The sequence below is a fragment of the Leuresthes tenuis genome, unplaced genomic scaffold (genome assembly GCF_036924035.1).
Source record: "Leuresthes tenuis unplaced genomic scaffold, fLeuTen1.0.hap1 SCAF_3, whole genome shotgun sequence".
In the NCBI taxonomy this organism is placed as follows: Eukaryota; Metazoa; Chordata; class Actinopteri; order Atheriniformes; family Atherinopsidae; genus Leuresthes; species Leuresthes tenuis.
This window is the reverse complement of record NW_027325357.1, coordinates 19,669,495-19,684,420: the sequence shown is the minus strand read 5'-3', so window position 1 is coordinate 19,684,420 and position 14,926 is coordinate 19,669,495. Positions and strand designations below refer to the sequence as shown.

Here is a 14,926-nt window from a genome sequence, read left to right as displayed (position 1 = left end):
CTGGGTTACGTAACCTAAATAAGAAAGCAGAAACTGTTAAGTAAGTGAGTATCAACTGTAACAATGACAACAACAAATATAATTAGAAAAAGAAGAGAACGGCTGAAAAGAAAAGAACTCCACACAAGGCTTCAACGGGGAGAAATGGACATGGTTGATGTCATTTATTTAACTTCCTTTCAAAAGCTGGACTGATTGGAAGAATATGAAGACATGAATAAATCCAGCAGTTGGCAACCATGCAACTTCATGGATTCCAGCTGCCGTAAAATATCAACGAATAAAATGTTTCACATCCGGTACATAGCTGTGACGTCTGTGTTTTGAACAAAGTTTAGTTACAAAAAATATATCTATTGGTCTATTACAAGGCACTTGTGTCTTGAGGGGTGGACTCAGAGGATGAGCTCGCTCCAGGGATCCCCTCAGTCGCTGGACTTCCAATATTCTGGCATAGGCCAGCTCCTCTGCCTCCATTAGAGGTGGAGAGGTGAAATTTCAGTTTGGGGGAATATGGTTTGATTTTAAGAAAATTAATTAGGCTGTACAAGTTCAGAGCAGACAGACAAGCTTTGAAAGCACTGTACACAAGTTTGATGTGGTCTACAGTTGATTATGGTTGTTTGGTGTATGGATCGGCTGCTGACACAGTTCTCAAAGACCTGGATAACATTCAGAATCAGGCTCCACGATTGATCACAGGCGCAGTCAAAATAACCCCAATTGCAGAATTATGAGTTGAGGTGTGAGAAATGCCAGTAGAAATGAGAAGAATTCAGCTTTATTTAAATTATTGGGTTAATGTAAAGCTGTGTGTATCATATTTGATACATGAATTTTGAGACCTCTACATCATCAGTGTGATATTTTTTTCCTGGAAAACCTGATGTATATAATCAAACACATGCAGTACACAGATAATCCACAAGGGATCAGTAATTCATGCATCAGTGGGTCGTCAACAGAGAATTTCAAAATGGCCTCCATCGCTTAGAGGTAGAGAGGTAGAGCAAGCATTGGAGGTCTCGTTCAGGCTAACATTGACAGTTTCTACAGTCACATCAAACAGATGCAGCCAAGAATTCATCAGGTAGTGCAGGAGTAGCAGTCATTGTTCGTGAAGTCTGAGTTTAAATAAGTAAAGAATGAATGATGGTTTATCGGTTTTCACAGCAGAAATTATAGCACTGTTATGAGTGGATTAAGGATACAAAACCATTAAGGTCTGTTATCTGTTCTGATTCCATGTCGTCATTGACCAGCGAACAGTACAGTCATTCAGATATTAAGCCAGATGTTTCAATAGATATTCAAAAAACATTACGCAGAATTCAAATGATGGGATTTATTGTGATTTTTCTATGGGTACCAGCTCATATAGGGAAATATTCTTAAAGGCAATGAAAGGAATCTTCAGCAAAACATGATGATTTAACAGCGACTTGTAGTAAAACAGAAGTACAAAGTATTATTAACAATGGGATGAAGGAGAGATGACAAAAGAAATGTGGAGAAGACAGAAAAGGATGATATGTTTATAGAATTTAAAGGAAAGTGGAAGAAGTGTGGAAGACTGGAAGAAACAGAGGATATGAACACTGAGACATGGTCACAGTGGGCTTAATAGTCCTCTATACATAACGGGTAAACATGACTCGGGTAAATGGGAATTTTGTAAGAAGAAACAACAGAACATGTTATGGTTCAAGTGTCACAAATATAAGACAGAAAGGATAAAGATGATTAAAAGACTCAGGGAAATAAATTATTGCTTTTAAAACCAAAAGTCTACATATAAAACATCAAAGGAAGTGCAGTGCATCAGGTATAACTAAAGGAACACAAAAAAATCCCATCTTAAACACTGTCCGTTCTGTTTTTTTAACTCTTCCTACTTGTAGTTGCAGTTTATCACCAGTAGGGGTCAATGAAGATTACAGGTGACCTTTATGGCCTTTGTAAACGCACCTCGAAGCAGCCATTTTGTCCTCTTTCGGTCGCCGTCGCCGGTCCGAGTTGCACCAATGAAAGACAGCAATCAGTCCACAGCAACTTCACCAGTCTGCTGTCTCTCTACGAGTCACAAAAAATGGCGAACGTTGTGCTGGAGTTTAAGGCGTCCGCCGGTGACTCGGAGCCTCAGAGCCGCCCCGTCCTGATTATCGGGCACCAGAACAACCTGCAGCAAGTCAGCTGGAACCAAATTAAAGGAAAACTTCAGCCGGTTATTAGCAAAGAGGTGAACTGTCAAACGATAACGATAGCTAGGTGACAGCTAATCGGAGTGCCACGCTCACCAGATAGCACAAGCTAACACAGTGAAGTGGTTTGCAGAGTTATTTAACATTTATCTGATGTTAACTGTGTCTAAAGAGTGTAACCTCAACGATATGTGTCGAAGTTAGCGGAACAGCTAAATGAGGTTCGAGTTTCTGTTCACGGTTTGTGGATGTTATCTGTCAATGAAAGACATTGTAGCAGCGATAGATAATATACTGTTGTTAACACATTTAAAATACCTGTTAAATACGCTTAATCAACAGCTATCGGCGGTAGTTGATTTAATTAGGAAGAGTCGCCGCACTGTTGAGGTTAAAGTCCCGTATTTCCATTTCCTGGCTCTGAGGACGGTTAATTTCACTCGATCAAAGGGTGATTATGTGGCCACCAGAGAGCAACGAAGTATTGAGCTGCTGTAGCGTAATCAGGTTGTTTCTGATGAGTGTTACACGCTCTGCTGTTAACACGACTTAAAAAATTATTTAATATGCCGCAATTTACATTGTGACACTAAGAAAGGAAAAACCAGCAATGACTTAAATAGTTTAATTCGGAAGTATTAATCTCTATGTACTTCTAAAAAAAATAATAATTTGAGTTTGAGTCATTACTTCATTGTTGCTCAGCTGGCTCGAATGCAGTAAGCAGAGCAGCTTAGCTGTGACTTCTCCAAAGGGGCTGAAGAGCGTGACACCAAAGCAGAGAGAATTCAGAGGGATTTTAGTCTTCCGATATGCACACAACTCTTTGATAACACAATTGATCAAATGCTACTTGAAGTGCTTTGGCTGTTTTGTGGTTTGTTGTTATCTTAGTAAATGAGCTTCACTGTAGGTCCAGCGAGAGTCCATAAGCACAGAGAAAATGCATCCTGGTGAACTCATAGACTGTGCAAGATCAGAAATACTATGTCAGCTGAGACAAACCTGACATTTATGGTGATTTAGCAGTAGCTTAAAGATAAAAATGAGAACTCATAGTAGGAGTTATTTGGCTTTGTACCCTCTTGGATATGACTGGGCTCTGTCTGCTGTAATGTTAGTTTGGCGTCACTTTTATTTGCTGACAGTAATGACCCAACATGGCTGTTAGTGTACCGCTTAAGGTGCCCTAATTATTAGTAATTATTCACTGGGAGCTCTTTGTTCTGTTTAAGCAGGGAATTGTGACGCTGTGTGGAAAACTTGTAGAAACACCAAATGTTTGTTCCTGATCATCTGTAGACAGTCTGGGCTGTGTAGAATGAATGAAAGTAAGCGGGATCTTTTAGCTTCTTTATCAGAAGAAAAACAAACTGTAAAAAGCTTCTTTCCAGAGAACCAGAAAAGTCAGTTTTGTCTCATTTATTTTCAGATCTGGCAGGCAGCTCTCGGCACTTTGAACCCAAACCCCACGGACAATTGCCCGCTGTACCTCAACCTTGCCGCGGTGGCTGCCCTTCCTTCACGGGTCAGCAGGCACAACAGCCCATCTTCTGCCCACTTTGTGTCCCGTCTGGTTCGTTCCTGCCTACCTGGGGGGAGCAACCGCTGCATTGTGGTCAGTATCAATATTTTTTGGTCCCACCTCCTTTGGGGAGGGTCAGGGAGCACTTTTAGCTACAGAACAGAGCTGTTGTTTAAACAGAGATACTCTCTTATCATCTTCACGCTGGGAATCCTTTTGCACTGAAATCAGGGTCAGCCATGAATAAAACAACTTGTGTTATCAGGTGACTAACGCATAGCTGTTTCCTCCCCTCTCCAGATGGTGTGTGAGCGTTCAGATGTGTTTGCCTCCTCCTGTGCCATCGCCAGGGCCTTCCCCATCTTCTCTCGCCGCTCCTCGTCTTCACGCAGGACTGAAAAGAAGCACGTGACGGTGGAGTTTGTGATCGTTGGGCATGACAGCAACCCCCTGGATGCTGCAGAACTGGAGGTAAAGTATTGTTAAATATTTTGATTTAACAGCGCGTGTGCACTGCAGTCCTCCTGAACCCTTTCCTCATGTTTAGTGTCTCTCCAACGCTGCCGATGGCGTGCGGCTGGCAGCACGCATTGTGGACACACCATGCAATGAGATGAACACAGACCACTTTCTGGAGGCGAGTGAAATTATGAAGTCTTCTGGACATTTTGATGACTCTAGTACAAGAACAGACCCAGAAATATCCAAAACACGTCACGTCCCGCACATCTTTAGCTGTGTGTTAAAATGTGTTAAACTCCATGATAGTTTGGTTATGTTGAAGGAGGTTGAGATAAAGTGCTCTCATACTGACAAATTTTGGGATTATTTACGGTAGCCCCCGTTTACAAGCTTCCATTTCTTCCTCAGGAAATAAAGTCTGTAGGTGCTGAGCTTGGAATCACTCCAGTCATCATTCGTGGAGAGGAACTGAAACGGAAAGGCTTTGGAGGTACGGCGTCGTAGATCAGTTTATTTCTGAAATTACCAACATTTCTGTGGTTATGTCGCTTTCTGTGCTCTGAATTGCTAAGTGAGTAAAAGACCACCTGGTTTCCATTTCCTAAGTATTTTAAAGGAAGCAGCTATTTTATTTCCATCTTCGGCGTCTTAGAAACAGCAAAAAGCAAAGTGGTCAGATGAAAAGGCGTGAGCATTATTTGGTAACACACATCTTATGAACAGTTTTTGTGACAAGCTACGGGTCAGTTTCAGTCATCTAGATATCATGGTCATAAGATAAATGAATCCTTTTGCATGCACCACTTGTTTGAGAATTATCCAGATTAGCAAAGATGTTTAAGGTCACTACAAGATCTTTAGCTTGAATCTCTGGAAGTAGTCCACTGCAGATTTCGAGGTATGTTTTGAATCATTCTCTGGTAGTAAAGGCCGTCCTCCTTCTGTCTTCAGCTATTTTACAGATAAAGTGACTTTAGATTCCAGAATGTGTTACTTTTATCCTTTTTTTTTTTTTTATCATAAATCTGATGCCGCAGGACCAGCATTGCCCCTGGTATGTCCGATCAATCACTGGTTGTTTCAGTTATTTGTTTGTTTGTTGCCTCTCACTCCACCCTTTCAGGTATTTATGGAGTTGGAAAGGCAGCAGAGCATCCTCCCGCATTGGCAGTGTTGAGCCACACGCCCGATGGGGCGACTCAAACCATTGCATGGGTGGGCAAGGGCATTGTGTATGACACTGGTGGACTCAGCATCAAAGGAAAGGTACGTCCCAGTCTCCCATGGAGAGGAAGCGAAAACTGTCAAAAAGCAGCATTGAGTCCACGTTTACTAATCTTTGTGTACGAAATTTGACTGCTGATTCATTAGAATAGATTGTGAGACACGTCCTCATTTACAGTGTTTACAGGGATGATTTAGTATCTCCCATTTCACATCTGCAGCATCACAACATATTCGATGTGATTTGAAATCTGGTGTTTCTTGCTTTTCATTGCTTTTAATAAGGGGGGGTGAGTCTTTCACTCTACAGCATTCTTGGTAATCCTGGAGCCAGTACACCTGTTTGATTACACTTTAAGCCTATTTGTTTGCCAATCTGTTCACATATGGTTGCTGTTGCTTGTACCTGTGTTACCGAACGATTTCCTCAGTGCCTGTGTTACCGAACGATTTCCTCAGTTTAGACGCAGACAACTAGGCTGTTTTCACACACTAAATGTTCAGAGATGTTCCTGAGCAGTGGCATATGAGAACCCACTGTCTGCAGCATATTCTCTGGACTCTGGAGATTTTGCCACCCTGCTGCTATTGAGCGAGTTGAGAGCCGTTTGTACGCTCAGATACACGTAAGTGTTGATTAAAAACAACACTCGGCAAAGAGCCTCACAGCGGTTTTCACAGTGGGCTTTCAGCATCACATTTGCCCTCCTTGGTTCTCTATAGACACCCCCCAGAAGCCCCTCCTTCACATCTCCAACTGTGAGAGAGCCTCTCCGGCAGAGCCTCTCCTGCTGCGGTGCGCTCATGTGAACAACAACTGCAACAACAACCAGACCAAGCATTCATGTGTAAAAGCAGCTCGAGAGACGCTGCACAAGAGCTACATCAGAGAGGCCATCAACCCACTTAACTTAGATGCAACATATCATGGCTCTTCCTTTCAGATCTGTACTGTTGGCGAGCGCTTACTTTGCTCTCAGGTCACCTGATCTTCTGTTCTTGATTGATTACTTTTTCTTTTTTTTAATATTACATCAGTTGTTATTAAACATTAGTGCAAAGTCAATCTTTATGGGAAAAAAAGCAGTCAAACTGACTGTTTCCCTACGTTTTTTTTTCATGTTTTAGTCATGAGTATAAAGAGATGATCACATGTGTGCATGTGGAAAAGCATGCTGGTAAATGTAGGATTCCTGCTCTAAATACTGTGTTTTGCTGGTGTTAGACCACTATGCCTGGGATGAAGAGAGACTGTGGTGGAGCTGCTGCCATTCTGGGAGCTTTCAAGGCCACCATTAAACAGGTGAGAGGACCATTTAAATGATCCCATATCAGCTGTTGCCTTAGCCTCTCAGAGGGTTTTCTTAAGCAGTCTCTCTCCTCTCTTTGCTTCAGGGCTTTAAGGATAATCTCCACGCAGTGTTTTGTCTCGCGGAGAATTCAGTCGGACCCACAGCCACCCGACCTGATGATATCCACACACTCTATTCTGGAAAGTGAGACTCTTTGAAATAATTTTGTATCATTCTTGGTGTCAACTTGCTTCTTTTGCTCAGTGGCGTCACAGTGTGAGAACACTCAGGCTGTGTCTGATATCGTTTTACAAAACCAAGAAGGGGGGAATCTTGTATAAAATGTGTGCTTTCGTTCTCAAGGACGGTGGAAATCAACAACACCGACGCAGAGGGCAGGCTGGTGCTAGCGGATGGAGTGGTGTACGCCTGCAAAGACCTGTCGGCTGACATTATCCTGGATATGGCCACACTGACGGGGGCACAGGTGGGTGCTGTGAGAATAAGCCCAGCGAGTATACGAGTCAGAGGGTGTATTTTTCTGTTTCTATCAAGCCCTGAAGACATTAAACCTACACAGAATATATCTTTACAGCAGCTATTGTCTGAATCTACCTTTGTTTTTTTGTTTCGGTTATTCAGGGAATCTCCACAGGGAAGTACCACGCCGCTGTGATGACCAATAGCGAGCAGTGGGAGTTTGCGTGTGTGCGTGCAGGCCGCAGCAGCGGCGATCTTGCCCACCCTCTGGTTTACTGCCCTGAGATGCACTTCAGCGAGTTCAGCTCCGCTATGGCTGACATGAAGAACTCTGTGGCTGTAAGTGACAAACTTCAGATTCTTCAGAATGAGACGTGGCACAAACAGGTGGAACTCTGACTCTTTGGAGGGTTTGAATGAAACGGATGACACGGCTCACCGTGTCTGCACCTCCTTTCGATGTGTCAGTGACGACTTGTTGCCAGAGCCTTTGTGTTTTCAGGTTCTCTGTGTTTCCATCTGAATAACTGAATGGAACGGCTCAAAGCCTTTTCTTTTTTTGAGAGCTTGCAGGAAGTTGGTGCCTTTTAATGTTTCAGTATGAACACACATCTGGATGTTGAACTCCACCTTCTTTTTTCTTGTATTTTGACAGGACCGGGAGAACGCCCAGAGCTCCTGCGCTGGCCTCTTTATTGGTGCCCACTTGGGCTTTGATTGGCCTGGTGTGTGGGTCCATGTTGACATTGCTTCTCCAGTTCATGCGGTAAGTGCTTAAGGGTTTGCTTTGTTAAACTAAAAGTGAGTAAATAGGCAAAACAGGAGCGTCGGCACAAATCGTTGCCCTGAGCCAGCTAACTTGTTGAAGCCACGTCTTAATGCAGCTGCTTTTTTGCACGTCTACTTCAGACTTTAAAAGTTGGGTGTGTGCTTGTGATTTGAATCTGTTTCAGTAGTATTTGATGCCCGTAAAGCAGTTTTTACACGCCAGTCTGTAAGATGCCATGTATTTGTGGATGATGGGTAGAGAGTTGTGTGCACGCTTTCTGGTGCTCGAGTTTCCTCGACAGAAACAGAATAAAGTGGTTTACAGTAAGTGTTGCGTAACGTTTGATGGACAAACTTGAAGACGGAGCTGCAGATTTGTCTGCTGTGATTTCTGTTCTGCAGAAAGTCGCTGAGTCGGCCGTTAAAGCTGACCTTGTTTCTGGAGAAGACGGTTTCTTGTGGTGAACTTCAGCATTATTTTGAACAATGTCAGAGCAGCTGACTACACTGATTATTGTGTAATCTCTACTAAAGGTGGTTTCCTGAGGCTCTGTGCTGGTCCTGTGATTCAGCTCGTAAAGAATAGAGCTCGTAATCACTTTATCTGTAGTGACGCTTCTCATTTAGCGCCGTGATGGCGTCTCAGAAATAGATAAATTCTTGTAGTGTTTATTGGTCTTAAACCAAAGATTTTAGTCTTGAAATGTTCATTGCAGGTTAACGTCAGGCAGTTGTTTTTAATAACAAACTCTTTCGTCCCTGCAGGGGGAGCGTGCCACGGGATTTGGCGTTGCTCTGCTCATGGCCCTGTTCGGTCAGGCATCAGACGACTCCATGCTGAACCAAGTGTCTCCTCTGGGCGCACCCACCAACAAGTCTGAAGACCAGATGGAGCGCGACTGCAAAAGACGAAGGCTGGTGTAAAGCATGCGGCTGTTCGAGTCTCAACCGCACCGCTGCCACCATGCATTTATTTGTTGAAGCTCGTCCGCTTAGTTAAAACATTTCAATTGGCTGTACTCGACCCAAATTTGACTCCAGTGAATAAAACAGATGTGGTTTGAACGACTGTGATGACACACGGGCTCTACTGAAAAAGGATCATTCTAACATTGAAAGATAAGCAGGTGGTTTATCTTTACAGTGGATTCATTCAGGGTCTCAGCTGTGAGTTTCTTTATTTTGCAATTCTGTTTTTAACAGACTTTCCATTTAATGACAATTTAAGATGTAACCACATACCTGCCATACTTTGCTTTTAAATATCCACCTCATCTGCAGGACGTTTGTTGTAAGTTGATACTTTATGCAAATCAAGGAATACGCCATACATGTTGTCTTAGCTATTGTGAAAAGTGACGAGTTAAGATCTGTAATAATAGATTTGTTGTTGGTAACCACTGCACTTTGTACTCGCCCTGTTTGTCATAGTGGGACTGAGCGATTTCGCTGCAGTTTTTTAACAGTCTCAGAAAAATGACCTGTTCTGTCAGAGTAAAACACACATGCGAGATGTCAACTGTAAATCGAAGTGTCTGTCAGATTTCTGCACAAACGCTGTTTTTTTTTCCCACACCTGTGACAATCACGTTGTTCATTAATAAAGACGGTGCCACCTGTAGTCTGTGTGTATGATCCTTCAAACTGACAAACTCTCAGCTAAGAGGTAACAAATTAACTAACCAGGGGGAAAAAAGGACTAGGAAGTGGGCTGTGCTTTTTGTTTTTTCAAGGGCAACTGATTCAAGATGAGGAATTAACTTGCCTCCTCAGCACTTCACAGACAACCTTTATAACCCAGACACTCACATGATGGCACCACAAATGAATGTTGGTGCAAACGAACATCCAAATGAAACTTGCATTTCTATTTTTTATTTTTTTGGTCATTATTGAAAGGTGACGTCAGACCACTTTTCAGCTCCATCATAACCTGGTATCAAACTCAAAAGATAACAGATTTAATCTGAGTTCTTTGTGTCTTTTAGAGGATTCTCAGATTATTCTGAGAACTGTGCACTTCTTTTGCACTACTTGTAGAAGCAAACAGTTACTGTACAGATTTAGATTTGTTGCACAATTCCTGTCCAAAAAGACGACAATTCTCAGTCAGATGATCTCAAAATAAACGGGTCAAGGGTGCTCTACTCCAAAACACAAGCTGCATGACAAAATAATCCTCTTAAATGATCTGAAAAGCTGACTATAGATATTATTAAACAATGTGAAACCAGCCGACAGTATGTACACGGTAAAATGAATAATGTCAAACGTTGATAATAGGCACTTTTCTGCAATGCTGGAGTATTCTGCGCTGTGGTTTCTCGACTTGGATCTTGTGTCATCGCTACTTTTTGATGTCTCTTCGAAAAAGGCCGACCTACAGATACATTCAATGTCAGTGATAGTGACTCAATTGCTCAACTTTGGCTGTCAAACTGCAGCGTTCCCCACAAGGCAGCACAAAGAGAATGTGTCTAATATGTTTTATATGATGTATTATGTTTGTATAATTTTTGTAGTTTCGGACACCAGCTACATTAGTAGGTTTTCATTATGCCATTGTTTGTAGGTAAACTGAATATATATCCTATGTGTATTTTCCTTACATTGCTAGGTCATTGTTTGTGTGTGTGTGTGTGTGTCTCGTGACTTCCTGGTAAAACACGTGCTTGGCTACATAATTCTCGGTCATGTGACTCCAGCTCCGGCGCCGGGGGTTGTTTAATGCCGACTTTACCCACAGACATATCATTATAAAGGTTGTCCGGCTGCACAAATCAGTGCTGAACCTCTTCGCTCCTATTCTTTATTCTCTCACCAGAGATGGCTCGGGCAGCAGCGGTCCTTGTTCTGGTTTCGGTCGTGTTGTCCGGTGTGTCGGCCGGAGTGTTTTTCAACAGCAAACAGCCGTGTTACGTCCGCACACCCCGGAGAGGCGACTTCGGTCTGAGGTGAGTTGGATAAACTTGTCCGCTGGTTTCCAATAAAGTACAGCTAAGATTCAGAGAGAAGTTTAACATGGCTGGTTAAAGCGGTTTATTTATTTATTTATGTATTTATTTGATTGATGAATTCTCCCTAACTGGCTTGCTAGCTAACGTTAGCCGTTAGCTCAGTCTGTCACCTGAACGGTGAGTTGAGTTTTTATTTTTTTATAATTAGCTTTATGAAACAAATAAGCAAACATTTATGCACACAGTACATTTGATATTCTAATAAACATTAAAGCTTTTTGTAATTGATCTAGTGGGGAAGTTTTGGTTTCATTTTCTTCTGTTTTGCGCCCAGTTAAGAGAGAAAAATCCAGTAAATGGGTGATAACCTTAAAAGGAAAGAAAAAAACAAAGAAAATCCCTGTAATCAAATGATCAGAAAATCACGAGGTTTGGTGAATCATAAATCGAGGAAGTTGAGCTGAGCTATCAAACTGGACTGACCTGATTTGAATCAAATCTGAAAAGCTTGGAAACTTTAGGCAAAGTGTGCTTCTTTATTTTTAAGGGGGGTGGTTTACTCTGACATATTACAAGAAGTCTAAGAAACAAAAGTGATGGTTGTTTGACTGTGAAGTTGGACTATTTTGTACCATAAACACTTGTTTGGTTGGGATCCCTCAGAATTACGAGAGAAGTAACAGTGAAAATGGACATAAACAACATAAAACTTCACATTGCTTCAACAGTTTATCTTTTTTGCTTTCATTTTACACATGCACTAAGACCAGTATATCTTCATTAAGATAATATTGGCTCAATGGATTTATCAGATCTTTGTGTCTGAGTAACGGTATGTGAGTCATATTGACACAGGCAACTATCTTGGTGCTCTTTGTTTGCACACCCGAACTGTTTCACTGTTCCTCTTTGCATCTGGACTGGAATAGCGTTGAAGAAAAACTGTGAAAGAGGGTGGTGTAAAAAACAAAACCCAAAACCAAAGCAACCTTAACACACTTTTACTCTGTTACAGATAGAATCTGCTTTAAGCTCATGTGAACAACCTGCTTACAGTTGGTGGAGGGAAATGTAGGCCTGTGGTTTTATGGTGGTTAAAAACGAAAGCAAAGAAAGAAGAACAAAAAAAAACAAACCCAAAGAGCGAAATGTCTGTCTTCTTGCAGGACCACGCCTCGACCTCACGAGTATTTAAACATTTCTGATCTGCCCAAGGCATGGGACTGGAGGAACATCAATGGCACCAACTACGTCAGCACAACACGCAACCAGCACATTCCCCAGTACTGCGGCTCCTGCTGGGCGCACGGCAGCACCAGTGCCATGGCAGGTATGACTCTGTGTACTTCTGGTTTTCAGGACTTCCAAACATGCTTAGTCATTGTGGTACAGTTGCAGTGCGCATCACAAGGTCGTTGCAGGTTTTTTTTAGCCACACATTTTTGCACAGGTAAGATGAATGGCGTTTTGTTTCCGCCTTGCTTTAGCGCTTTCTGTTCCCTTTGTCCCCTCAGATCGCATCAACATTAAGCGGAAAGGAGCGTGGCCTTCTGCCTATCTCTCTGTCCAGCACGTGATCGACTGCGGAGACGCCGGCACCTGCCACGGAGGGGATCACACCGGCGTCTGGGAGTATGCCAGCAAACACGGCATCCCAGACGAGACCTGCAATAACTATCAGGCCAAAGACCAGAGTGAGTGTCCCACGGCACACAGAGATATTGTTACAAGTATGTAAACGGCTGAGTCTGAGCAGTGCATGTGTCTCCCTGAAGAGTGCAAGCCCTTCAACGAATGTGGCACCTGCACCACTTTCGGAGTGTGCAACATCGTCAAGAACTACACTCTGTGGAAGGTGGGAGATTACGGAGCCATCAGCGGGAGAGAGAAGATGATGGCAGAGCTTTATGCCGGAGGACCCATCAGGTTAGCGACAGTTTGTTCTTCTCGTTTCGACTGGGAGACTTAGTTGTGATCGTATAGCAGACTTTAGCACACCTCGTCTGCTCAAAGCCACAAGCAGACTTACATTGTTAAAGTTTGAAACTGTCTTTTTAAAATTTGAAAGAGTTTCACTGTAGAATAAGACCCGTAATTGATGTCTGAAATATTGCTCTTTGTCTTGTCCATTGAGCTCAATGTGAGAACTGAAGCCTAAAAGCAGTGTCAGAGTAACATCTGCTGCTCACTTACTTTCTCTGTAGACGCAAAGGATCAAACATGTTTGATCTAACTCTGCAAGTGAGTGCAAATAAAGAAAACAATGAAGAGAATTAAGCTTTTAGACTGGTGTAGATATTTTTTTTTCTTTTTTTACATTTCCAATCAATGAAATCTCCTTAACTCCTTTTCTCTCCACATTAGGATGTGAACCTGAAACACTTCCCTCTGTCCTTTAACGCACACTGTTTTGTGTTAGACTGATCTTCATTGCTGTGGAACATTGTTATCTTATAACTGTTTTGAGGAAGTTTGCTGATTTCAGTGACTGACTCACTATTAACCAGAAAGAGGAAGTAACCTGTGTTTTTTTTTTTTTCTTCTGTACTTTAGCTGTGGGATCATGGCCACAGACAAGCTGGATGCGTACACCGGGGGTCTCTACTCTGAGTACCAGGAGGAAGCTTTCATCAACCACATTGTGTCAGTGGCAGGGTGGGGTGTGGAGAACGGTGTCGAATACTGGATTGTGCGCAACTCCTGGGGAGAGCCATGGGTGAGTCCTCATGGCAATAAAAAGAGGATTTCTCTGAAAGAAATGCCCACTGATCAGTTGTTTCTGTTTCAAATGTAAAGAAATTTGATTACAGCACATTCAAACAGAAAATCTCAAGTATTTCCCCGTCATGCTAAATAATCGTAGGCAAGTTTGCTGGAAAAATGTGATTTGATGAGATTTTGCTGACTTTAAACCCTAAGATCACACAGTATAAAAGAAAAAAGCTCAGTCCAAAACAGTCGCGTCTTTAATGAAGTGAACTGTGCCCACATCTAGAGGGCGCCTCAGGTGCTACTTGTTCTATCAACCAATAGTTAGTTTGTCACTATCACCGTTAATTCCCCAAACTGACTCTTAAAGAAGTTGTATTTGTCCGTTTATTCACGGTCTCATTTTTATCTGCAGACGGTTTTCTAAAAATTGTTTGTAAAATATCAGAACTTTTCGTTATTTCCTTCCAGCGATCGTTGTCTTTAAGTGCTTTTTGTTTGTTTAAGCAGCAGTTAGTAAGTCTTAAGTGTTTAGTCCGCTTTGCTTCTTGTCAAACATTTGAGAAGCTGTTTGAAGAGTTGCTCATCGATTCGTTGCTTCTCCTCAGGGGGAGAAGGGCTGGCTCCGGATCGTGACCAGCGCCTACAAGGGAGGAAGCGGCAGCAAGTACAACCTGGCGCTGGAGGAGGACTGTATGTACGGAGACCCAATTGTCCCTAAAGCTTACCTTTAGATCGGCTCACAGTCAGGTTGCTGCTGTTATCTCATGTCTTCTTATCTGGGGCGGAGGGAAGATTTTTATAATCCAATGTTGAAAAGGGATTAAGTTCAGGTTATTTTTTTAAGAGATGTACTTTTTAAAACTCAATGCTAAGGTCTTTCAGCTGGATGTCAAAGCTGCTTCCTTCTAACAGGGAGGTCCACAGGCTGTTTACCAACCTGTTGGGAACGCTTTTATCAGTACGAGTCAGTAAGACCAATTCAAACTGCATGCTGAGCAGCCATACTTATGTAGTTCACATCAAGCATATGAAGACAAGTTTTCATTTCCGATCTGTAAATGAAGCTCTCGGCCAAAGCACGCTGACTGTTTTCAGATTGTGGGGTGACCCACTGATGATGTTGCACTGCACAGATCAGCTTTATCGTGCCTTATATGCACCCGATGTCAAACTTAATGTAATTTACCTTTTTTTTTCATGCCGAACAATCTGTACCACAAAGATTTGCTTCTTAAAAAGTTTGCCAATAAACACCTTAAATGTGACGCTTCAAACAACGTTTGTTCGCTGGAGTTTTAATGTCGG

General features: G+C 42.4%; 3 protein-coding genes across 4 annotated transcripts in view; 2 read left to right on the top strand and 1 right to left on the bottom strand.

Moving 5' to 3' along the window:
* The window catches only part of dgkab (diacylglycerol kinase, alpha b), a 128,584-nt gene extending 124,731 nt beyond the window's left edge, over nt 1–3,853 (bottom strand). The window contains exon 1 of the mRNA XM_072382408.1: nt 3,847–3,853. The gene's annotated coding sequence lies outside the window, so the exon portion shown is untranslated. The remainder of the gene's footprint in view (nt 1–3,846) is intronic.
* On the top strand, nt 2,007–9,573 carry npepl1 (aminopeptidase like 1). Its single transcript, XM_072382412.1, has 12 exons — nt 2,007–2,239; nt 3,634–3,819; nt 4,027–4,197; nt 4,274–4,363; nt 4,597–4,678; nt 5,312–5,454; nt 6,638–6,715; nt 6,808–6,908; nt 7,068–7,191; nt 7,347–7,523; nt 7,840–7,950; nt 8,718–9,573. Exons 1-12 carry the CDS (start codon nt 2,090–2,092, stop codon nt 8,874–8,876), a joined length of 1,572 nt encoding a protein of 523 aa, XP_072238513.1. The 5' UTR covers nt 2,007–2,089; the 3' UTR covers nt 8,877–9,573.
* Nucleotides 9,574–10,647: 1,074 nt separating this feature from the next.
* Nucleotides 10,648–14,898, top strand: ctsz (cathepsin Z). Of its 2 annotated transcripts, XR_011915197.1 has the most exons (7): nt 10,648–10,906; nt 12,076–12,239; nt 12,424–12,603; nt 12,685–12,835; nt 13,463–13,625; nt 14,227–14,579; nt 14,635–14,898. XR_011915197.1 is itself a non-coding variant. In XM_072382400.1 (6 exons), the coding sequence occupies exons 1-6, from the start codon at nt 10,779–10,781 to the stop codon at nt 14,350–14,352; spliced, it is 912 nt and encodes a 303-aa protein (XP_072238501.1). In that variant the 5' UTR covers nt 10,648–10,778; the 3' UTR covers nt 14,353–14,625. The 2 variants fall into 2 exon arrangements, 1 of the variants encoding a protein (XP_072238501.1); XM_072382400.1 differs by lacking the exon at nt 14,635–14,898 and having other exon boundaries at nt 14,227–14,625.
* The last annotated feature ends 28 nt before the right edge of the window (nt 14,899–14,926 follow it).

What these genes read in the sequence shown, in the direction of transcription:
- npepl1 (XM_072382412.1), top strand. Translation starts at nt 2,090, where the DNA reads ATGGCGAACGTTGTGCTGGAGTTTAAGGCGTCCGCCGGTGACTCGGAG. An exon ending in GGAGCAACCGCTGCATTGTG is followed by an intron (nt 3,820 to 4,026) that starts GTCAGTATCAAT and finishes TCCCCTCTCCAG; the next exon opens with ATGGTGTGTGAGCGTTCAGA. An exon ending in CCACACTGACGGGGGCACAG is followed by an intron (nt 7,192 to 7,346) that starts GTGGGTGCTGTG and finishes TCGGTTATTCAG; the next exon opens with GGAATCTCCACAGGGAAGTA.
- ctsz (XM_072382400.1), top strand. Translation starts at nt 10,779, where the DNA reads ATGGCTCGGGCAGCAGCGGTCCTTGTTCTGGTTTCGGTCGTGTTGTCC. An exon ending in CAGCACCAGTGCCATGGCAG is followed by an intron (nt 12,240 to 12,423) that starts GTATGACTCTGT and finishes TTGTCCCCTCAG; the next exon opens with ATCGCATCAACATTAAGCGG. An exon ending in TATGCCGGAGGACCCATCAG is followed by an intron (nt 12,836 to 13,462) that starts GTTAGCGACAGT and finishes TCTGTACTTTAG; the next exon opens with CTGTGGGATCATGGCCACAG.